This window comes from Plutella xylostella, chromosome 5 (genome assembly GCF_932276165.1).
Source record: "Plutella xylostella chromosome 5, ilPluXylo3.1, whole genome shotgun sequence".
In the NCBI taxonomy this organism is placed as follows: Eukaryota; Metazoa; Arthropoda; class Insecta; order Lepidoptera; family Plutellidae; genus Plutella; species Plutella xylostella.
In genome coordinates, this window is record NC_063985.1 from 10,097,512 (window position 1) to 10,122,505 (window position 24,994).

Here is a 24,994-nt window from a genome sequence, read left to right on the forward strand (position 1 = left end):
TTCTGCCAAAACTTACAATATGAACAATTGACTACCCCCTTTTACATTCGAACCACCGGTGAAAAGTGGCTGCAAAAATCCACCTTTGCATATTCTGAAAAGATCATTGAAGTGAGGTCTCATTATTAATATACAGTATACTTTTTTATCACGTTAAGTTTACGAACTACAATAAATTATTTGATAAAGTTTACGAACTACAATACATTTATTATTCTGTGATACCTAATGCATGGTCAAATTCATCAACACTTTTTTTCCTATTTGCACTATTCAGAATCTGCACCCATATCCAATCAACCAAGAAACTAAACTTATCAAGTTGTAACATGACCGTAGTCTAGAAACTTCAATTATTATTTACTTGAGATGCTTATTATAGTTGAAATGAAACCAACGTGAATTAACCGATAGAATAAATCTTAGCAGAAAATTCCAGTCTTCTTGAAAGACGACCATTAAATTAACAGAGCTACATTCTTGGTTAAGTTTTACTACAAAGATGTTGTGTTAAGATACACAGTAGAAGAAGAAGATAGAAGTATTTTTCTACTATGGTTTTTATTGCATTCATTCCAAATAGTTACCTGCTTATAATCGAAAACAGATCTGGTATTCCACATTATTTCATATAAACTTTTTGATTTCATATTATGTGTTGTTGTCTCTTTGTATTATACATAATGAAAGTTAGAAGTTTCATCGACAAATATAATTTTACATTTTAACCCATGTTTTGCCGTTCTTAGCCTTGGTTTCGCGCTATTATGTTAGTTACAGTCTAAATAGGTTGAGACATCTAAGCCTAGTAGGTATAGATTGTTCTTTCCGGTTGTAGGTAGTTTATGTATATTTCTATCTTAAACACCACACACTTCTAACTTACCTATAATTACTCAGAATACACAATCGCAACCCCTGGGAAGCTCCAAAACTCCCATTCTACTAACCACGATTCACCTAATAACACCACAAACCAGCAGCCCCAGCATTGTGCCTCCAAACAGATAGCCCACTTCCGACACATGTATCCGTGGAGTGGTCACGTAGAATATTGACGCCTCCAGCTATCCATTCAACGACATTACATCCGAGCTGATATAGACCGGCCGTATATCGTCGCAGTGACAGTGTGTGTACCTTTGTCCGTGCCGATTTCATTTGGCCTCTTAAAATGTCAAGTGTATTCTGGGTGAAGAGGTCGGACTTTTTAACTGACTTCGGAAAAAGGAGAAGGTTCTCAGTTCGTCAGTTGGTCTAAAATATGTATATGTATTTATATATAATAATATGTTCACCGAAATCTTCATAATTTATGTGCCGATTTTGATGATTAACCGTCGGGCATGTAGTCGTGTGTACTTGGTTGTTATTGTTAGTAGTGATGCAGCTTTAGTACTGTTGGTAATATTTTAGGTGGTTTGATTGATGAGTACTTAGATAACTTAAAGTGATATGAAAATTGTTTCTACCGTTGCCGTTGATTAGTTATTTAGGTATTTCTGGTGAATTTTTGTTCAATTTCGTCCTGTTTAGACTCATGATTTTTACTGACTCTTTATCCTATAAGTTAGAACTTCTCAAAAACATAATAAAAGTAGTAAGTACTTACGTAGTCTAGGAACGTTACTGCTACAGACAAAATTCGGCCAACTATACCAATAAGTGTACTTTATATTTATAATTCACGAACCAAAAAACATTACCCTCGTGAAATGCAGTCGTGAATTTTGCACGTAATTATTTCGGAGTTGTTTGCGATTGCTAATTACAGTGTGAATAATGGCAGCACCGCACCATATTACAGGTATTTTCAAGGGAAAAAGTTGCGTAGTGACTATTGAATAGATCCTAGAGATACATTCCGGTTTTTTTAACATAAACGATTAAGCAAAAACTCAGTAAATAAGTAAAACAACAATGTTTTATACCGGTGTATGCGTATTTCATCAAAAAGTTGCTAGTCAAAATAGGGTTCCGCAAATACCATTAATTTCACTATTAGCTCTAGAGCGGGGATTCGCTTGTTATGTTGTTTGCGTTTAAATTCCGATTTCACAGAGAAATAATAATCCGAACGGACTTTAATAGGGTGGAAATGATAATAGGTGTATTTTGTAGCAATTTACCTCGCAGCGCTCAGAATAATTGCATTTTAAACCGTATTAATGGAGAAATTGATGGACTTGCTTTAAACAACGATCTTTTAGTAGTTACCGGATTGTTAAAATTATTTCTGATTAAAAAATATCAACAATTGTACCTACGAGTATTTTGTGTCCAACTAGGCACCTTAATGCAATTAGATAGCATTGTCACTCTGAGCAGGGTCAGGTTTTTTGCCCCAGACAGTACCAACATTTTATTTAGATGTATGGCGCTATAGAATTTTTCTTGGTCGATTTATTATAATAATAAATATTCAATCAAAAAATATGCAAATTTCCTTGTCGACTTATGCATTGTTTTGAACCGACTCCAAAAAATTATAATCAATCCATCTGTATTTAATCTGTAAGTATTTTTTTATCTAACATTACTCTTCTCTCCCACAGCCCTGGGTCTGGAGCCGGACTTCCTGTTTCCGCTGGAGAACGTGACCATCGCCCAGGGCAGAGACGCCATGTTCACGTGTGTGGTCAATAACCTCGGTGGTTATAGGGTGAGTGGCGACTCCGCCACAGCCAGGGTGTGTATCCAACCAGCCACATGACCACAGACTAGAGGAGCACCATGCACCAGCGGTTGAGATCGGTTTGGCTTGACTTTTGTCCGTATTCGAAATTCGAACACGACGTTTTGTTTTCTTTTTAAATCGGCGATGCGAAGTTGCAGCTCGCTTGATTGGGAGCCGTTTTGGCGGATCATGTTTGGGGATTGCATGATCCGCTGGGACTATTTTCATAGTTTAAAGAATCAGTACTAATCATTTTTTTAATTCAAAGTTTACTAATATTTAGTTTTGGTTATTTTTCAAAGCTGTCATTGAAGTAACACATTTGCCGTAAGACTTAAGTCAAGTACACACAAGGATCTCTACCGAATAGTCCTGCACCACTTCTTGCACACTCTATTAGAACACAGACTATGAGCACTCTTCCAAAAACCACAAGCACTTAGATACTATCACTGTCTAGAATATTCTGAACCCTTCTTTACACTAATACTGAATTGCACTCTTTCACTATAGACGTAGATTTAGATACCAACACAAAACGCACAAACTTTCCTAGCCAGTTAAGAATCAGCACAATATATTTTAAGGGTAACTCAAGAATCAATCTACGCATACGATTTAACATAATCTGCACGGCATATTTGAATGTAAATTCTTGAGTGCACTCTAACAATGCACTAGAATATTTAATAATCTTCCGAGAAAAGCATGAAATAAACGCACTTTACAACTTTTCTGTTAACCTGCACTCCGATGCATATATGCACCGACATTTATTTGTGTAGTCCCCTTTGCATATGCGCATGTGACAAAAGGTCCAAAACTCCGACCACATTTTACGACATTGATTGATGGAAATAAATTGCTTTGCGCACAATAGATGCAGCATTGCAATAACCCTAAGTTTACGGGAATTTCTAATATAAAGGACCTTTACTGAAGGTCTGTTTGAGGTCGCTTTAACATTGTGGTTATGGCCAACCTCTGAAACTAGAACCTAGTCTATAATTTGAGCCCTATAGTTAAACTAAGCAGGGTCTTCCATTTCAATCTCTAAGTGAGTCACCGTCTATCATCTAAATAGTAAAACACTCACTTTGCAAAATTAAAATAAAGCTGGGTACAAATTCCCCAGGTCCCTTCTCAATCATTGCGAGAGGCGACGTTCTAAAATGGTCCCCAGGGCGCGAAGACAAGAATCTGCAGTAACGCTTTTCTGAGATTTTCTTAAACTAAAGGAAGGCGTTATTAGACGTATAAACTACGTATTTGGTTTAGTTGAACCATATTTTTTGGCTATAAAAATGATATAAAATATACATACAAATTCATTGACAAACACTACAAGACGTACTCATTCTGACTATAGGGATAGATATGCACCGCTGGTATGGTTGAGTTTGGACTTTAATCTGGTAATTCATTTCACTACTGTAATTTATTTTTTCATGGTGCAGTTTTCTTCCCTAAAATGATCTTTAATGTGTCTTTGAAAAGAAATTACTTTGAACAAAATCGCACCAGTTAAAAATTACAGTGGACTACAGAACTGCATATATATTTTATAGAACGGAAAAGAATGTTGAATCAAATAAATAATATTCTATTCTGTATATCCTTTATGTTTCTCTGTTTTTAGTTGTAACTGAAAATCATATTTCTCTACGGCTTGTTAAAATATAGAAAAGCAGTACAGCATACAATGCACGGGCAATTTTCTACAAATATAATGTTAATTACAAACAAAAATCAATAACTTAAGATTCTTTCGAACAATGAGGCGTACTTATACCTATGTGCCCACAAATAAATTCAGCCAATCATAAAAAATACATTTTAATGAGCCGTAGACGTATATTTTAAAAATATCTAATTATTTACCACTATTTTGATATACAAAATAAATATAATTTTTACTTTAGCACCCATTCCTAACTAAATATTAACTTCTTAACGTCATAATTTCTGTAGAACATCTATGTACCTTTCTACGCACTTTTTAGAGAAACATGTAAATGTTTGCACTAAGCACTTACAATTAAAACTTAGCACACTGTTAGCACACACTTACTAGCGCACTTCTTGTTGCACTTTAATCTATTTTAAGGCATTGTCCCAGTTTAACGTTGAATATTTATATTTTTGTGTAAAAGCAAAACGAAACAGCTATTCGAATGTAAAACAATAAGAGAGCGAACGTTAGAAAATTTTAATTTTAGCGATACCGACCAGGAGCCGATGTGACATTTTGTTGGGCATTACAGTAACGTGTCTATTTCGTTTTTTGCCGCTCGGTGCAGGAAATTAGCTTCTATTGCGATGTCGACGCTTTCGGCCGACGCGGGGCGATATCACAATGGGCCGCTGCGGGCCTCATAGCGGCCACCAGACCAAATGTAATTAAAAATTCCGAGGGCATTTTCCTCTCAGTTCCTAACTGATCTTAGAACGGAAACAAATATATTAAAATATAATTTTATTGTACATTTTTATTTGAGTTGTTCAAAATAGTTTTATTAATAGCAGGTCCTGGCTAATCAAACTAAAATTTCTTCTAAATTAACGCCATCAAAAACTTAAGTCATAATATCATTCAGGATTTTTCTTAATCTTTATGATCAGTTAGGACTACCTCGAGAAGACCGCAACAAGATAGTGTTGCTGTTCGAGCTATTTTCCCGACGACGTCCTCCTGGGAGGTATCTGCTTGTAATTAGAGACTTTCGCTCTAAAACTCTTTACACTTTCAACGAGAGTTTTTGCACAAGGGTTATCTGTCTGGAAATGGCGATTGCGACTAAAGTATTTATTATTTTAATGAAAGAAATTATAATGAAGTCCCACTGCGTAGTAATAACAATCGTAGTAATTTAATAAAGTATGTCACATTTTAAAGGATTTGTGTTATGAGACGATTTTAAACCAGAAATATTATACTAGTTTTCTTTTAGAACGGATGTATATTTCATAACAATAAAACAACCGTTACTTACCTAAGTACCTGTAAAAAATCATCTCATAACACAGGTGACCATAATTTATCTCCCATCACCAAAAAATCCATCACCAATCATCCCCTAACCTCTAACATTTTCCCCTGAACTTGCACTAAACCGCTCTTGGACCCAACAACTAGGTGGCCTGGATCAAGGCTGACACGAAGGCGATCCTTGCTATTCACGAACACGTGATCACGAACAACGCTCGGCTCAGCGTGACGCACAACGACTATAACACGTGGACCCTCAACATTAGAGGGGTTAAGAGGGAGGATAGAGGACAGTACATGTGCCAAGTTAACACTGACCCTATGAAGATGCAGGTGAGGTTTTTTATTGTATACTTTTTATTCTTAATATGTGTCTTTAAATTCAAAAGCGGCGATACGGCTCGCGTCCTATGTTGTGTTGTCAAAATGTAAAGCAAAAATCACCAGTGTGAGTCACCTCTGACTACCCTCCAGATTACAGTCGTGAGCATGTATATACCTATTAGGGTTCTAGCTGAAAACCAGCGCTATGGTTTATCATAGCACCAAGCTGAGCTAGAACCCGTTTCTGCACCGGGAAGCAACACGATTGCTCATTTTTCTTTATTTAACTCTTTATTATTTGTTTTATTATTTATTTTTGTGTTGTTTCCGTGTGTGTGAAATAAATGTATTTTCTTTCTTCTTTCTTTCTATTATTAATGTGCAAAAAACGTTTATGAAAAACACTGAAAAATCTAATAACATTATGTTTCATAAGCTTGTGTCTGACCATGGTAGGTATTCATCTTGAAACATCGGATCAAAAAATAGTCCAACCAAAGGAAATGGCATGAAAGAGTAACATACACGGGATGTATTATCTGTTCCACGTCTTTTGAGGTAGGATTATATTATACCAGCGGTTCCCAATCTTTTACATAGAAGCGCGTGCTTTCTTGTTTTTTTCATGTATGTTGTTTGAGAAATTTCTTTAAATACTGTATGTCATTCAAATAGTAATCTTTCATACTACATTATGTTTTCATATTACGAGTACTTACCACTTAAGTGTAAAAAATGCTCGCCCTCAGATCGCCCAGAGTAAAGAAAATTACACATGTATAATATCTTTCATTAGAAATAACAGGATGATTGGTTATAATGACAACAAGACACGAAGTAAATAAAGATTAAGTTGTAAACTTGTCACGGATTGAAAAGTTTGAGATCCCGTGGTTTACGGTAACAATGCGGGAATATTTCCCGATCAAAAGATGTCTGAGGATATTTCCACATGTTGCGTACAACAACACTATGAAAAGCTCATGAAATTTCGAATGAGATTGAAACTTTTACCGTAACTAAATATACTTAGGTATTTATTTTTAATATTTAGTATGAGTACCTATATTATAAAATAAGATGGCATGCATGCAACTAATCTCGCACGTAGGTAATTTATGTAGAGATGTCATTTAAATAGCTACCTAAACAAAATACGGATTCTCCTTTGTAAGAACAGTATTAAACACCCTAAAGCTACGCATCTTATAGTAGGTATACACCAATACCAATAGCAGCAGTCTCAATACGAGTATGATTTACAAACGGCCCTAGCCTTCCATCAAACAAACGCAAACATTGATGCAAGCGACTGTAAGTACCTTGCCTTTAAACAAACAAGACTTCACATCCAACTCGCACTGGGCCAGCGTGGTGGACTAGGCCTAAAACCCTTCCTTCATTGGAAGGAGACCCGTGCCTAGAAATGGGACGTGATGGGTCGTGTCGTGATGATGATGATGATGAAGAAGAAGAATTCACTTGTTAATTTTTATTATTCTTTTTTGGTGTACCTACAAATACAGTGTATTCTACCTATCTATCTACATCCAACAGACGGCGTTCCTGGAAGTGGTGATACCCCCAGACATCGTCTACGAGGAGACGTCAGGAGACATGATGGTGCCGGAGGGGGGGTCGGCCAAGCTGGTCTGCAAGGCGCGGGGGTTCCCGCCGCCCAAGATACTGTGGAGACGCGAGGACGGCGGCGATATCATATCACGGGGCGGCCCGCAGGGGAAGACGAAAGGTATTTAAAGGGGGGAAATTATCAGTGAGCTTCCCCATGATAATTTATTTTGGTCATTTTCTTTTTACCTCATAATATGTAGGTATTTTTCGGAGTTATACTTACCCTTTTTTTAACCTCCAAAGGATTAGTCGTAATTGGGTATAAAAGTATGTATATTTGTCATCATTATCATAAATATCTCCTATTAATAATGAACAACGGTGACAAACCATAGTTCTACTGTATGTAGTATTATCTAAACGCTAAGTAATAATAATGACTACTGCACTAGATTTTACTATCAAACCTAACCAGTATACATATTTGTATCTACCTAGTTCGAAGCTAAAGCGTCCAAGTACTACCGTGCAACCAACGCAGCAGCAATAAACGCCTTGAATAAGATATTCCAACTTCCAAATCTCTATCCAACTTCCATAATCATAAATATTACAATTTCCCGCCACTCTAGTTAGCGCATGAAAATTGTTAAACTTTTATGAGCTTTTAGGTGCACTATAAAAGTGAATATAAAATTAGAATAACGGGTGGTATAAAAATCGATGGGATCTTACCGACAACCAGTGCTTTATAAATTATTTATTAGACAATTAACTGAACTTATGCGATTTTATTTTACAAAAGTTGAAGCTGGTTATATCGGTCGAGAAACCTATAACGGTTCGATACCTATTTGAATTCACGAACAAAATACTGTGAGCGTGGGACGGCCTCCGACCCAACTCTAAGTGCATAACTGCCACTACGGCTGGCGGTATGAAAAAAGCCGATAATAGCGTTTTGTGAAGAAACCTTTGCCACTAATACAAAGGTAAAAGAACCACACTCCTTTTTGTCAACCGAGAGATATCATATTGTAAAGTTCCTACAAAATATTGGCCTCCACACAAGTGAGTATGAGTACAACGAAACTCTTCACCCATCCGCGTACGAGTAATTCGCGTTCAACAGACACATGTCACGCCATTGTTGCAGGCGCGCTATTCTGGAAACGAACACGTTTCTGATGCGATCGTAAAATTATAGTACAGCAAAATTTCGATAGACAGAGATGGTCGACAGTATAGTGAATTCCGTTCACACATGGTCCCATTTCTTACTCGTACGTCAAAGATTCGTAAGTGATTATGATTGTTGCAATTATGAAGCAGTTAGCGGCTAAAATATTCAAAATAGCAATGGAATACCAAATATGACTTCCTTTGTTGCAACTTGTTTTATTGCAAGCGATAAAGGACACACGAATAATTCCCGCTGACATAATCATGTCAGACACACTGGCTACGAGCTACTACTACGGGCTCAATGATCGCTTATTTTACATCAGCAATTAATTCAATTATTACTTATAACAATTTTGTGTAAATTTCACTCAAGATTTACGTAATGGGATTATCCCTGAGATTCTTAACACACGTTTAGTTCTAGAGGGTTACTCTATAGTATAGAGTGTATACTGACGAAAACGAACGAATGAGAGTTGTCGTTATATCCTAAACTCCGTTTTTCGTCATAATAGAGTGACCCCCTGGTCATAGGAAACCATAGGCGTGGTGGGTCTAATATATCTGTTTTTGTTTTATCTACACTTACTTAATTTATATAAGGTTCTACGAGAATTGCAATATTCTTCATATTTCATTTATCTGCCACTGTAGTTGCGCAACGGGGATCTTGTAATAAAAGGAGTCAATTTCTTTTTTATTCCCGCAAAAACATGCAATACCTCTCCAAGCAATACGCATTATCATATCGCGCCCTGACACCGAGGGGCGGTACAAACACCGCGACACAACCAAAGCTAGTTTAAACTTGATTTATTTGCCCCGACTCCTTCGAAAACTCCAGAATAATAAATTTGAAAAGAGCCCAGCTCTCTCGCCCGCGCCATCATTGGAAAACTATATTTCTCAAGTCGGAAGCCCATTGAATTTTCTTAAAACATCGGCCTACATAATGGATGGGCAGCATTGTTTCAGTTCAGATTTATGGCACCGACTCGTAATGGTGTCTTTAATTACAGCTGTTCAGTATATTTTTTCACTGTGATTGATGGGTGTGAGAATATTATTCAAAAATACCCGAAAAATGTTAGAGCCAACAGACGACAAAGGCGAAGCAAAAAGGAGATTAACATTTATTTTTATGTTTAATATTATATAGTTATAGTTAGATCAACTATCACAAATCGCATCCCGCACCAACACCCGAACGCAAAGGCGTCAATACAGTCGAATAGAAAGTCATTAGGTTTAGTACTTTGTTGGTGTAATGAATTGACTGATGGCTGAAGCAGGTTTGTACGGGGTTTAAGTGGTACCTACTGATTAATTGCCTTGTCACCGTAGTCTAGCATTACTGGCAGCCCCGCTCTAGTAGCTGCTGACTTGAATGGGTCACCGACATGTTACGGGGTTTCTCAATAGGAGAGGAAAGAGGTTTTATATGTTTCAGTACACTTAGTTTTCTTTTGACTCAAGTTTTACCTATGTACTCACTGGTACGTTTTCTTGTGAGTAAAAGTTCGCGAGTCTAATATTATTTTCTTCAAGCTACTTGTTAATGGCTGCATTTATTTAATCATAATTGCATCTATCTATAGACAGATACAAAACGCAGTAGCAAAATATGAAATCGAATGACGAATCGAAACCAAACCGGAAACAGATCGAAATTGACTCCGACAAAAAGTTGGGTGGCGATAAATATGAGGAGCTTCGCAACAAAGTGAAATATTTTTGGCGCACCATCGAACTCGAACCCCTATGTCACATTTTTATAACGCTTACATAAAAGTCGGCCGTTTGGAAAATATTCATCTAACTATTGAATGAAAAACGAGCCGGTCGATTGTCTACGAATGACAATAACGGATACGAATGGATATGGATAAATCAAACAGAAAGTTTTTATTTGGGAAACGCGGCCCTACATCAATATTTTTTTAATGAAGTTACAAAAAAACTCTGGACTAGCATAAAATCTGAAGAATCAAGACAGAGCATTATAAAAGATTTCAGCGTTTTAGACATCAAACCCATCAGTACCTTTTGACACACTCTCCAAACCTATAACACCTCTCACTGAGCTGTCACAGAGCCGTCGGGCATTACACATCGCGTTGAAAATTAGGAATTTATTCATTCTCCCTTTATTGTGTCCAATAAAACATGTCGGGTGTCAGCGCGGCCGTGTCCCGTGAATAATGCAGATAAGCGAATGAATGCCGGAACTTAGTTCACGCAGTCGGCTGAGTGAATTAACTTCGCGACATGACTCCGACGCTGTCTCGCTCCGACACACGGGGGGAGGGAGATGATCATATTAAGCCAGTTGAGATGAAGGCGCGTATTCAAGAACGGATTCAGAGCTTGGTAGCGGATGTCAAATGTTCAGGTTCCAAGATAATGCACTCACGTGTAATTAAGAAGTTCCACCTGCTATTGCCGTTTCTTATGTCACTGGAACTTTTTCACTGCTCGTGATTGTATTATTAAATAGGTATGAATAAATGCCTGTTAAATGTTAATCCAATAAGGAGCTATCCCCGTTAAATTAAAATGTTGTTTTCAGTGAACCGCTCCGCCTAAACACGTTCCGACTTCTTAATTAAAATTATAACTTGAGAACAAGAAGCGATAGGTAGATGTTGCTCTTTCATTTCACTTAAGGAGTTCTCGAGACCACACCGCCTCTCGGACTTCAAATATTTTCACAAGACATTGATATCTCATAGACACGGCAAACTTCTCCTCATAAAGTGGTTGCAAACTTAGAGCTTGGGCCGTCGTTGGGAAACAAATTAAAGTTAAAGCTAATTATTTTAAAACAAATGAACTGCTTTGTTAACTTCAACAATCAAGTCGAAAACTTTCAAGGAGGGAGGTAAAGTATAGGTCGCAAGCAGCAGTGAATACTTTTGGATTTTATTTTGAGTTTCTTCGGTCTATGGGAAGGCTTAAAGGTCCGTGGGTCTCAAACGTCACTTGACTTATGACAGTCACATCGACAGGGCAAGTTTATTCAGCCACTCCGCCCGGGCCCCCGGGGCAGAGCTTACGAACTTGTAGAGGCGGCAGTGTCGTCGGCGCGTCGCCTCCACAAACTTCCAGCTTTTAGAAAACATCACCACATTTTAGCGTCTACTGTTAGCAGAGTTTATGGAGCATGCATTGCGTTTAAAACGCGAAATGCGCCGGACAGCGTTATTTGTTTATTGGCACGCCGCAATGTATAGTTCCATATTAAATTTCACATTCAAAACGCAATTCGTCACATTCTGCACAGCAGGCAAAATTAATAAAGTTTTTGTAACGCCACAAAGCGTGACACGGTTTAGTCAAAAAACTAGTCCGGTGTTTGGACGAGTTGTTGTTGTCGCAGTGCAGCCAACATGCAAGACAAACAGCGCACATCTCTCTATATCCATTGTTTACTAACGAAGCTCAGCGGTCGAGTGCTTCGCTTTAAACCATCCACCCTTCAGCTCCTTCAGAAAATATTGCCTCAGCTTTTTACCCTTTTGTTTGTATAATGGTGGTAAACGCGCGGGTGCCATTTCGCCAAGGTGTTGGGAAAACAGCGGCTGTTTACCGAACCCGTCAACTTTTGGTTAGTGGAAACGTTGAACTAACAGTACCTTGTGAAATGTAATGTAAGCACTAGAGTTGATAGTGCGCAAACTTGCGAAGAAGTGCTGGGCTTGAGTTTTACGTTGGAGGAAACGAGCGTTGCAACTCGACTTAACTGTTGAATGCTCAGGCTCAAGTTTGTTGTAAATCACTTTTTGACTATCCGAGTACCATCATTAGCTTAAACCGTGCGGTTTACTACTTCTTAGACTATTCGTTTTCTTCAGGTTTATTTAATTTATCGCCTCTTTAGTATAGCTGTAGAAGTCTTGCGTTATACACTCTATTGCCGTTCTAGCGACAGTGTGTGTATTATAAATAGTCCAACGTGCAGTTGTGGAGGGCGGGGCTTCCCACATACAATTGCTGTTCGTGATCTGGTCTGAACTAGGAAACTAGCCAATTTATAAAAAATAATATGATTTAACGATGTTGTAATCCAAAATGAGCATCTGATTCACCCCCATTCAGCTAATTCTACCCTTTATTAAACACCTTGTATATCTCTTCGTTATGTCCGTATTTTTTGTTGTTTTGTATTGTATTCTTTTTTATATTTATATAAATGTTTCTTCATCTTATTGTCAGTGTTATCCCTGGAGGGCGAGGTGGTGAACCTGACGAAGGTGACTCGCTCGGAGATGGGCGCGTACCTGTGCATCGCGGCCAACGGCGTGCCGCCCTCCGTGAGCAAGCGGATCATGCTGCACGTGCATTGTGAGTGAAACATAATCATCTAACTATCTAATATAAAGTATGTATAAACTATTCACAATTATTCATACATTAACAAGCAATGAAAAAAATCCAGTGACAATAGCGGAGCTAAACGGAAAAGGCTAGCTTATTATTAAGCGGGGGCGCTATCGCCCCCGCGCCGTCTGCGATATCGAAGTAGGTACAGTAAGGAGCAGAGAAACCTGACCCCCCTCAGAAGCATTGTTACTATGAGAGGGGGGTCAGGTTTCTCTGCACCTGACCGTACATTGAACAGTGCATCAGAATAAAACCAAAGTAAAAAATTTGTTCGAATTTTAAATCGTTAAAAAAATTGGGGTAATTTGGTGTTGACATTTTGTTAGTGGAACTTTTTCATTGGTATTCAGTGTATTCAGCCGTATCTTGTTTTCATCAACAATAATTGATTGTCGGTAATTTTTTACAGAGTGTGTAATGTAACCGAACATTAATACTAAAGCATAGTATAAAAACATATAACACGAGTCAATAGCTCGTACGGAAGTCATCCATAACCATCCCAATATCCACAAACCATCTACAAATCACTTATCTACACACTCAAATCAACATTGCCGCATTAAGTTTCACTTGCCGTAATCCCCCAATGGGGTGATGTCACAACACCAAATGTGCGTTCATCCTAATAGGCCCTCTCACCCCACACAATAAAGCCTTAATAACAGTCGCCTAGATGCGTTTATTGTTTGGCAAGTGGGATAGTCTTGTGCGGGGTTTACTTTGAACGTAAAGAGTAATATTCAAGACACGGAGCGGGGATGATACGTGATAACAGCAAAATCTCCCAATTGCTTACGTGTGCGAGCCTTAGGGATGCTAGCCTTTGGGAGTTGCAGAAATTCGGATACCGGTTCGGCTTGTGTTGTTGTTGGTATTAAACCGGTTAGAGATGGTTTTGAAAATGTGTATAATTAGGTACAACATATCATATACAGAGTGGGAGGTAACTGTGCTCTAGTTTCAATAATAATACAAGTGATTCATTCGCGATCAAAGTGGTGAATCTATGGAATGCATTGCCTATGGATGTAAGATTATCATCATCACCTAACGCATTTAAAAATAATTTGAAAATATATTATTTCAAGACCTTAGGTTGGTAGAAATTTATAGGTAGTTAGTATTTATTTATTTTAGTATATTTATTTGTAGGTAGCCGAGGGCGAACTACCATACAAAAGAATTTATACCTAATCCTATCCTAGGTTTAGTTGACTTTGAATTTTAATAGGTATCTTTGGAGTTTTAAATTAAAGAAAAGATTATGGTAATTAAGATATATTAGAGATCAAGTATTTACAATGTTTGGTACAAATAAATTGAGGAACCGATGTTATGCGTGCGCGATAATAAAGCCCTCTGATGGTCTTAGCGCGGTAGCGGGGATGCATCGATGTGCTCTGAGGTTGCCACTATAGGCATGAGCGGAGCGATTTTGATCGCGGGCGTGGCGGACACGCCACACATTCCCCCCGGCCAGACCGTAACTACGGTCGATAGTAGTCGGGGAACCGGATTCTTCTTCCAGCGCGCGACCGCTTCTCCTCTACTGGTGGTGCAGGAGGTATGGAATCAGGATTCTTGCATGGGACTTCCCTCATCAGGTGAGCTGGCTTCAGCCTGTCGACTGACACGTTCACTGGCTTGCCCTTCACTTCTATGGTGAAGTACTTGGGCTGACGCTCGATGACCTTGTGCGGGCCAGTGTATGGAGGCTGCAGAGGTTTGCGCACCATGTCCTGGCGTAGGAAGACATGGGTGGTCGAGTTGAGGTCTTTTGGGATGTAGAAGGGAGATGAAGTGTGCCATGATGTCGGTCTAGGGGTCAGCTTGGCCATGTGTGAGCGCAGTCGCGCCGCGTACTCCGTGACGTCGCCGGTAGTGTAGTCGTCGCTCGGGCTCAGGAACTGACCAGGAAGTTGAAGGGGCTCGCCGTAGACTAGTTCTGCTGGAGAGGCCTGTATGTCGTCTTTCCAGGCGCTGCGCATGCCGAGTAGTACGAGGGGCAGGGCTTCGAACCACTGTGAGGAGGAGTGGCATCTGATTGCAGATTTCAGCTGCCGGTGCATGCGTTCGACGAGACCGTTGGCTTGGGGGTGATACGCGGTCGTGGTGAGGTGGCGCGCACCAATCAAGGCGGTCAGGGCCTTGAAGAGGTGGCTCTCGAACTGCCGGCCGCGGTCTGTAGTGACCCGGGCGGGGCATCCGAACCTGGCTATCCAGCCAGACACCAGGGTTGCAGCGCACGCCTCGGCTGTGATCTCCTTCAGCGGGATCGCCTCCGGCCATCTGGTGAATCTGTCGATTATAGTGAGACAGTACCTGTAATCAGAAACCATAGTTAACGGCCCTACGATGTCGAGGTGTATGTGGGAAAATCTGGAGGTAGGTTTGAGGAATGGTGAGAGGGGAGCAATGGTATGGCGCGAAACTTTGTTAGTTTGACAAGCAATGCATTGTCTTGCCCACTCTCTACAGTTTTTCCGTATCCCTGGCCAAACGAATCTTTGTGTCACCAGTCGGACTGTAGCTGTACATCCAGGGTGGTGAAGATTGTGCACGGAGTCGAATGCCTGCTTTCTGAGGCTTGGCGTGATGTATGCTCGCGGAGGTTGAGTGGAGACATCGCAGTAGATGGGAAGATTGCTATCCATCGTGGTTACCTTTTTCAGTTTTAAGGTAGTTCCGAAGCGGAGCAAGTCTTGCAGTTCAGGGTCTTCGTTCTGAAGTCGTGCAAGAACTTGGAAGTCGATGGCAGCGGAGATTTCTTCAACGCGGGACAGGGCGTCGGCCACTACATTGTCTTTTCCAGGTAAGTATCTAATGTCAGTGGTGTATTGAGCAATGTAGTCTAGATAGCGGAACTGTCTTGGTGTGCATTTCTCTTTAGTCAGTGAGAACGCGTAGGTTAGCGGTTTATGGTCCGTGTAGATGGAGAATGTCCTAGCTTCGACCATGTGTCTGAAGTACTTTATGGCTTCATACACTGCTAGAAGTTCTCTGTCATAAGCACTGTACTTTTTCTCTGTATTTGTCAGTTTGTGGGAGTAGAATGCTAGTGGTTGCCATGTTTCGTGTACTTTTTGTTGCAGGACAGCACCAACAGCGAGGTCTGAGGCGTCGGAGGCTATGGCGAGTTCAGCAGAAGGATCCGGATGTGCCAGAAGAGCTGCTTGCGATAAGGACGCTTTGCAATCTTCGAATGATTTCAGAAGCTCGGGAGTCATGTGCACTGGATGTGATCCTTTTATTTTAGGTCCTGCGAGTACTTCATTCAAAGGTGCTTGGAGTTGTGCAGCTTTAGGTATGAATCTTCTGTAAAAATTCAATACCCCCAGGAATCGTCGGAGCTCTTTCACCGTTTTCGGTACAGGGAATTCCTGGATAGCTTGTACTTTTTCTTCAAGGGGAGTCGTACCGGCTGCAGAAACTTTGAAGCCCAGAAAAGTGACCTCTGGTTGACCGAAAACGCACTTTCTAGTGTTGACAAGCATTCCATACTTTTTCAGGCGCTCGAATACTTGACGAAGGTGGTCTTTGTGCTGCTCTGGGGACCTCGAGAACACCAAAATATCGTCGATGTATCCAAATGTGAAATCTAGACCCATAAGAACCTCATCTATGAACCTTTGGAAGGTTTGAGCAGCGTTTCTTAGTCCGAAGGTCATAAATGGGAACTCAAATAATCCAAAAGGTGTCGTAATCGCAGTTTTCGATATATCGTCGCTGTTCACCCTTAATTGGTTATACGCCTTTACTAAATCAATCGTAGAGAACGTCGTACATCCATTCAGTTGACACGTGAAGTCATTAATGTGTCTGATCGGGTAGTTGTCCGGTATGGTCCTCGAGTTAAGCGCGCGGTAATCGCCGCAGGGTCTCCAGCCGTCGTCTTTTTTCTTTGCTAGATGCAGGGGCGACGACCATGGGCTTTCCGAGCGTCTGGCAGTACCATTGTTAAGCATATCCTCGAACTCTTTCTTCGCTATTTGCAAGCGGGTTGGATCCAGGCGTCTTGGTTTGCTAGCAACTGGAGGTCCGGGAGTAGTCCGTATGTAGTGCATTGTATTATGCTTAGACGGGGTATTCAGGCCAGCTGGTTTGGTTATTTCAGGGTACTCCTGTAGCAAGGAATGGTACTCCGAGTCGCCTGTGACAACTTTTATCGACGAGATGTCTTCAGATGACTCCGACTGCTTGCCGTTGACCTTGAGAGAGGTTATACCATCGATAAGGCGGTTGTTTCTACAGTCTACTAGTAAGTGGTAGTACCGGAGGAAGTCAACTCCGATTATAGGTTTGGAAACATCCGCGATGGTGAAAGTCCAGGAGAAGTCTCTTCTTAACCCGAAGTCCAGGTGTAAGTGAGTGGGTCCGTAAGTATTTATTATTGAGCTGTTGGCTGCTATCAGGTCGTATTTGGTTTTAGTACAAGGTACTTTGACAGCTGACCGTGGGAAGACACACAGGTCTGAGCCAGTGTCCACTAGGAACTGCATCTTGGAGGAACGGTCAGTGATAAATAAACGGCCTGATGATGAAGGGCTGTCGGTGGCCGCTACTTCCGACGGCCCGGACAGTTTTCCGATTCTGTGTCCTTGTGGAAGCTGCACGGTTCCTTACACTTCTGCGCCTTATCACCGTAGGTGAAGTGGTAGAAGCAATGCGGGTGGTTTGCTGGAGGTTGCCTCGGACGAGACCGACTGCGGGAGCGGCTGCGTGAGAATCTGCGTCTGTTGGAGTATGGATGTTCGCGATCATAGCTTCTGTCATTTACCTTGGACGTAAGCATGGCCACCTGCCTGGTAAGTTCGCTTATCTGTCTCGTTAGGTCGTCGTACGCGGTTGGAGGAGCTGAAGAGGTACTTGCCACCTGGGGAGATGATGGGGCTATCTCGTGCACCTTGTCTGCAAGTTCGGCCAGTTTTTCCAATGCAAGCTCACTCTGCGAAGCAACAACGGTTTGAATATTGTGAGGTAAACGACTAGACCATATTGTATACAAGAAATCCTTTGGTACATCTGGACCTGCCAGGCTTTCCAGGTGTCGGAGGAACTGGGAAGGCTTCCTGTCCCCGAGCTCTTCATGCATCAGCAGCTGTTTGACCCGTTTTTCCTTAGAAGCGGAAAGTCTTTTAATAAGTTCTGTTTTCAGCTTTAGGTACTTATCTTTTTCAGGTGGGTTGGTGATGACGTCCTTGACCTCGGCAGCATATTGATGATCCAGCTGGGCTACGAGGTAACAAAATTTAGTGTCATCCGTAGTTATCCGCGACAAAACGAACTGACTTTCCACTTGAGCGAACCATAAGGTAGGTTCTTCAGGCCAAAATGGCGGTATCTTAACACCAACACGTAATATTTCAGGTTGCTGGATGGCCTGTGGTAACTCTTTATCCGAAACAGACATTATTAATTTCACGGCAAAAGTTGGGATCCGCTCCGCTTATGCCACTATGAACGCAGCGTTAAATAACAAACGAACAACTCGCAAAAGTACCGTCGTACGATTAATAAAAATCTCAGCGGCGATGTTTAGGTAGGCACTTTTTAATGTTTAGCACTATGTTCACTTGCACTTCGCACTTGCACTTGCAGCTTTTATAGGGGTCACCAGTTGTAGGTAGCCGAGGGCGAACTACCATACAAAAGAATTTATACCTAATCCTATCCTAGGTTTAGTTGACTTTGAATTTTAATAGGTATCTTTGGAGTTTTAAATTAAAGAAAAGATTATGGTAATTAAGATATATTAGAGATCAAGTATTTACAATGTTTGGTACAAATAAATTGAGGAACCGATGTTATGCGTGCGCGATAATAAAGCCCTCTGATGGTCTTAGCGCGGTAGCGGGGATGCATCGATGTGCTCTGAGGTTGCCACTATAGGCATGAGCGGAGCGATTTTGATCGCGGGCGTGGCGGACACGCCACATATTTATAATATATATTATTAAATGTGTAAATATATACCTATTTATTATAGATAATATGTATATATGATTCTAAAATATGAACCTACTTTATGTGTAAATATTAGAAAATAGGTTTTGTTAGGTACTTTTGTATACAACAATAAATTTAGTTATTAAGAGTTTAGCCACTTGTGTCCTTACCTCCAGGGTTGACTGGAAGAGATCGCGTTGAGACGATAAGTCCGCCCTTGTATACTAGTCTAGTTTAATTCTCTCAATTTTTTCTTACTGTTATACCTATGTATATTGTATACAATAAAGTGTTTAAATAAATAAATAAATAAAATTAAAAAAACAAACAAAAGTCAGTAGCATTATCTTATTTAAAAAATACTTAGAGCTTTGGAATGGAAATGTGGCCGAGTCTAATAAAATATTTTTTTAGATGGTTTCAAAAATAAAATATGAATTTACATTGACGTGATTATTGCATTCTAAATACATAGGTATTTAATTTAGTGTATTGACAGGAGCATTTATCGTTTCCCAAATACCGGTAAAACGGGTACTCTACTTATGAACAGTATCTATGTACCGCTACTCTATATTACCAACACAGAATAACTCCTGCCTATAAATTAACGCACGATATGAAACGATAACGAAGTCATTACCTTAATGTTCAGCTTTTTGCACATTACTTACTCTACAAGACTGTGCCATAAAACCTAAACCCTTCCTTCATTGGAAGCAGACCCGTGCCCCAGCAATGGGGACGTAATGGGACGTGATGATGATGATGATGACTGTGCCATACATACCTATGACAAACTACAGTGTATAGTGCCACAAACTTATCTGTTCCGGTGAGAGGACACGTAAATGTCTAATATTTCTTGATTCTATAACATTTTAAGTTAGCCTGTAATGGTAATTCACCCTTGCGGTTTTAATAAATCCATCTAATCTATATGAATGTATAATTCATTGGTATGTTATGAGATATGGATCAATTTAGTTCGCTCTCACCGGAACAGATAAGTTTGTCGCACTATACCTACCGTGAACTTATTTTGACAACCATTTTCGGATTAAAAATTTATTGGATTTGACACTAATTATATCGTAAATGTAATTTAGTTTTTACTTCGCGATATGGCCGAAGTTCATGAGCATTTTTTGGAATAATATTATACTTGACCCTCTTGGCAGATGATACTTCCTTTTATGTTTTTTTTTTAATATTTAAGAATAAATTTTACAAAAGCTGAAGTATATATAACAATATTCTAAACTGCATGATGATAGCAGTTGATATCGCCATAAATTAGAGATTATCTACTATGTTCTCTTTGTAAAGTACCTTTTCATCACCCTGTATATTCAGCGTTCAGAATGCACTCATACAAATTACACCGATGACATTTGTATTTCATCTGCCCTGTATTGTATCGTATTGGGAGATCGATACCTTTCCCAATTTCAGTTAGGGTTGTCAATATTTGGTATTTTGTAATAGTTTCAAGTTTATATTGCGGTGTATTATATAAATGTATGTCTTTTTATATATAAATTATCTCTGTCGGTGATTGTTTTCGGTTTTCAGACAGATATAGATTTTTGTATCGCTGATAATTATTTAATATACTTAGGTACATACCTATACCTCTATCTAGCTATTAAGTAAGTAGTCACGGTTTATAAATTTATTTTACTCGCAAATATGAACGACCTGAAGGCCATTTTCAAAACCTTTGCCTGGCTAATTACATACCTACTTAATTCTGTTTTTTTATCTTATAAACAAAAATCACTACATTACATCATAGAGAATACAATAGTACATATTCTTGCCTTTCATCACACGTATAATTTTCAAATTTTACTCAAACTGTATTTTATAGCAATTTTCTTGCTTTTTACCTTCAACAGCCAACCCTGAGGTGTAACCCGGTCCATTTGCATCTATAGTGTTATCGTATGAGCTGGGATAATGTAACATTTCGCGAATTAGCTTGCAGCATTGTGCGTAATACAATTTGGTGCAGTCCCTCAATAACAAATACTGTAGATAATGTTGTTTATGTCGTTGGTTTTGAGTCTAACAATCAATTTTGTGATGGGAGTTAGGCTCTGTTTATAACAATATTTATTAGGACTACATCAGTACAACTGTGAGTAATACTCACAGAGTATACAATACAATCAAATATGACTTTATTTAAAAACACACAACATAAATTGCATTACAAGATTTATAAGAAGTAAGCACAATAGGTGCCTTTTGAAGAATATTTGTATGATATCAATATAAATAGATTCACCTTAGTTTTTGGAATCGTACCTAAATATGATATGCTCCCTTGTTTCCAGTCTCTATGAGATAACCATAGTATCATGATCCACAGCAAGACATGCCGTACCTATACAGTATACGTTTAATGAATACTCTTACGAATCTTACGATACGGTCTCCACTTGTTTCATGTAATTTTAAAGTACTTGTATAATCCTTGCATAATATTACTTACAGTCCTTACATTTATCAGTGTGAATGCCTAGGTTGTTGTTAATCGCATGCATCTATGACGCACGATGTCCGAGCTACGAACACATGTGTGGCTGACTACGCTCGCGAGCTTAGTCCTCGACCAGGCCGATTTAAAAGCGTTTTTCACTAGCTATTTGCATTCCATTATTGCCAGTGTAAAGGTAAACATTCCTTTGATTGGAAAACAGAAATAAAATGGCGCACGGTAAGCTTTTAATGTCAAAGCCAAATTTTGCACAGATTTAAATGCACAGTCTCACCCAGAACTGAAACAAACGCTGGGCAGGCTTATCGCATACAATAGCTACACATAGGAAGGTCTAAACCATTCATTTTATTGTAAATTATTATCCAACTTTTTGTGAAAATCTTTTCACTTATTACTATGTAGTACCTACAAAGCCATTGATAAAAAATTACAAACAAAAACGTGAAGAATCCCAACAACACCGCAAACAAACGAAATCACCGCAAAGAATCTAGCTTAATCACATCTTAACACAAATAACTGCGACCGGAGCACCGCTCATGGAGGAGGCTCCAAGAGGCAAACAAACTACTGCGGAACCCTTCCACTCAGTTTAATTACTTCACGAAGAATGCGCCGCCTGCCCGATGAGGAGACAAAATTAACGCTCTCAGATATTTAATTTAAATTTCCCCCCGAAAACGAATGACAACACTGGGTCGAGCGGACCTGCCGCAGCCGAGCGACACGGCAACAAAAAGTCTTTTTAAATAAATCCTACTTCTACTTCCCCCCTCTTAAACGGAAGAGTGATGTAATTCATTTGTTACAATAAGTACTCGGTAACGAAGCCGGCAGATGGGATATTGAGTTCAGATCAAATAAAAGAAACGCGCTAACGGTCTGAGCAATCGGCGTCGATTTGCCACAGAAACTGTTGTTGGATATGTGCAATTAATTGTTCAGCGCTCCGTTTGCTGACGCAGGGTTCATTTGTTTTTGCTCTTCAGTCGGACTGTCCGATTCGTGGTAAGTGATAAGCCAGCATTAGCTATGTTGTGCTGGAGTCATTGGAGCCCCACACGCTAGAAACAAGTACTTACCGAGTATTTTAATAAGATTTATCCTTCAATAAAATAGCTCTTTTATCTGTTCAACCTTTACAAACTTTAGGTATGTATAGATTCCAATCGAGACGAGTGCTATCACGAGCCGGGTCGGCATCTGCCGCCGCTGCCGCCGCCGCCGCGTGTGCGCCGCCCGGTTAATCAAACTGTCACGACAAGAATTCCGGGCGAAATCTACCAAGAAAACTCCTCGGAACTTTTGATTACCGAGAGCGCCGATTTCTTCATACTAAGCACTGTTTTACGAACTCGTGGCACCGCCAAATACCTACATACGTTGCCCCAGGGTTTAACAAACTGCAATTTTAATAGTCAACTTCATGAAACGACACTGAGTTGAACAAGTTTAATCCATAAAGTTTAAAGTCAAAGTATGATTTGAATTATGTGAACATTCAACAGCTCGTTATTCCGCTTTGGTGAGCGGGCAAAAGGCGCCCTCGATTCCCGAGTTATTAATTAGAACAAAAATTCAGATTGTGCAGATTCCGCCGCGCCCGCTCCGGCCGCCCGGCTCCCCGGCGCGCCGGCATCGGCCACTCAAACTCGTAAAAGCCGTCCGAAGGAACTTAACGACGGTCAAAGAGCATAACCGCAAATAAGCACCAATCTACAGGCAAAAGAAAATTTCGTTTTCCTTAATTTACCCTAAACAGTGCTTTGGGTTGTCGGGCGATTGTTTACATTTCTCGGATAATCTGCTTTTTTTTCTTTTTTCTTGACGGAATTCAGCCGCTCTTCTTTTCTTTACAACGGCATTTAGCGCTTCGGCTTCCCTTTGATCCTCAGCTTAACAAAGGGTAAAATATCAAGCTTGTTATACTTTTTATCTGTGTTCCTTTTTTAAAATAGACACGGCAGAATAAAAGGATCTTTTCCACTTCAGTTTATTTTAGTTGAACCGCAAAGCCGATATCGTCCGAATCGGTTAATTCACTTGAGCTGTCAGTTCGGTTTCTATCTCGAGCGCTGTAAGTAACCGATAGAGCAAATACTTGCCGTTGAGATGTTGAGTTTAATTGCGACCGTGCCGGTCCGGCGCTGGGGCAAGACAAACATAAGTAGTGCAGTTCCACAGATAAAATTCAAAGTAAACACCTGACATTGGCATCGCGGCGGCGGCGGCGGCGGCGGCGGTCGCTAAAGTGGTGGAGCGGCGGGGGAATGCAAACAAGCGCCGGTGCCGACAAACTTGCCGGAATCGGCCAACTTCGCTAATGTAAAAAGAATTATCTGCGCAATGGTGCAGTTTCGCTGCATTCATAGCACATTCTCATCGCCGCGCGTCTCCCGCACATATTTACATGTGGGGCGGTGTTGGTAAACTGGTCACTGGTGTGGAAGTTACTGTAAATGTTTCACATTGTTATTAAATTGCACTTTCGTATTCAGTTCAGATACAAGGAAATGAGCTTTCTGGGAGTAAGTATGTCGCTTTTTAGAGTGATCCTGATCTTAAAATAAAATATTTTTAGCTAAAAGAACTTAATTAAGGCTTGAATCGTTTGCTGGTTAAGACTACTGTCCAGACTCGATTGGTCTCAATGACGTGCCATACCTACCTATGCGATGAAAAATATACTTGTAACATGAAAGATTATTACGCGTACTCTAAGAACTCCTGCATAACTTGCCTGGGACGTACGCAAGTCGCGCACGGCTAGAAAAGGTTTGGATCGCGATCGCGCTCACTCAATCCGCGCGGCCTCAGAATTATATCTATCATACCTTGCGTGCGCGTCTTACGCCCCCTAGTAACCCTTAACCAACACTTCTCCACACAACCACTCACTCATCTCCTTGTCCCCAGTCCACCCGCTGGTGCAGGTGCCCAACCAGCTGGTGGGCGCGCCCACCGGCACTGACGTCACGCTGCAGTGCCACGTCGAGGCCTCGCCCAAGGCCATCAACTACTGGACCAGGGAGAATGGTAAGGATCTAGAAGAGCTATATTATACTTGAGGTAAGGTTTCAGCTATAAGGTGATCCCTGTGAGAGATACCAATTTTCTGAATTACGCACAAAACTATTCCGAAATCAGTATCAATTACCTAATTACTTTTCATTGGATACGAGTCGTATCATACAATAAGGCGATAGACAAAATCTTAAGAAATTCATACCGGGATATCTCTAACACCGTAAAATTCAAAACTAGCAGCAGATAGTATGCATTAGCAGATAGGTAGTGAGCGATAGAATATCCACTGACGACTTTAAACATCCAAACATCAATACCATTAACTATAAAAACACACGTAATTGATAGATATAGCGCTGTTGTTTGTAATTTTCATGAT

The 24,994-nt window shown here is 40.1% G+C and overlaps 1 protein-coding gene across 2 annotated transcripts in view; it reads left to right on the forward strand.

Annotated features, from left to right (window-relative positions):
- LOC105387145 (lachesin) overlaps positions 1-24,994 on the forward strand; it is a 59,312-nt gene that overhangs the window by 21,663 nt on the left and 12,655 nt on the right. The window contains exons 2-6 of one of the 2 annotated variants that reach the window (XM_038112641.2): positions 2,556-2,662; positions 5,814-5,999; positions 7,548-7,740; positions 12,963-13,091; positions 24,505-24,624. In XM_038112641.2, coding sequence (XP_037968569.2) covers positions 2,556-2,662; positions 5,814-5,999; positions 7,548-7,740; positions 12,963-13,091; positions 24,505-24,624 — 735 coding nt within the window. Of the gene's footprint in view, positions 1-2,555; positions 2,690-5,813; positions 6,000-7,547; positions 7,741-12,962; positions 13,092-24,504; positions 24,625-24,994 lie in introns of both variants that reach the window. The other variant, XM_048633237.1, reaches the window with a different exon arrangement.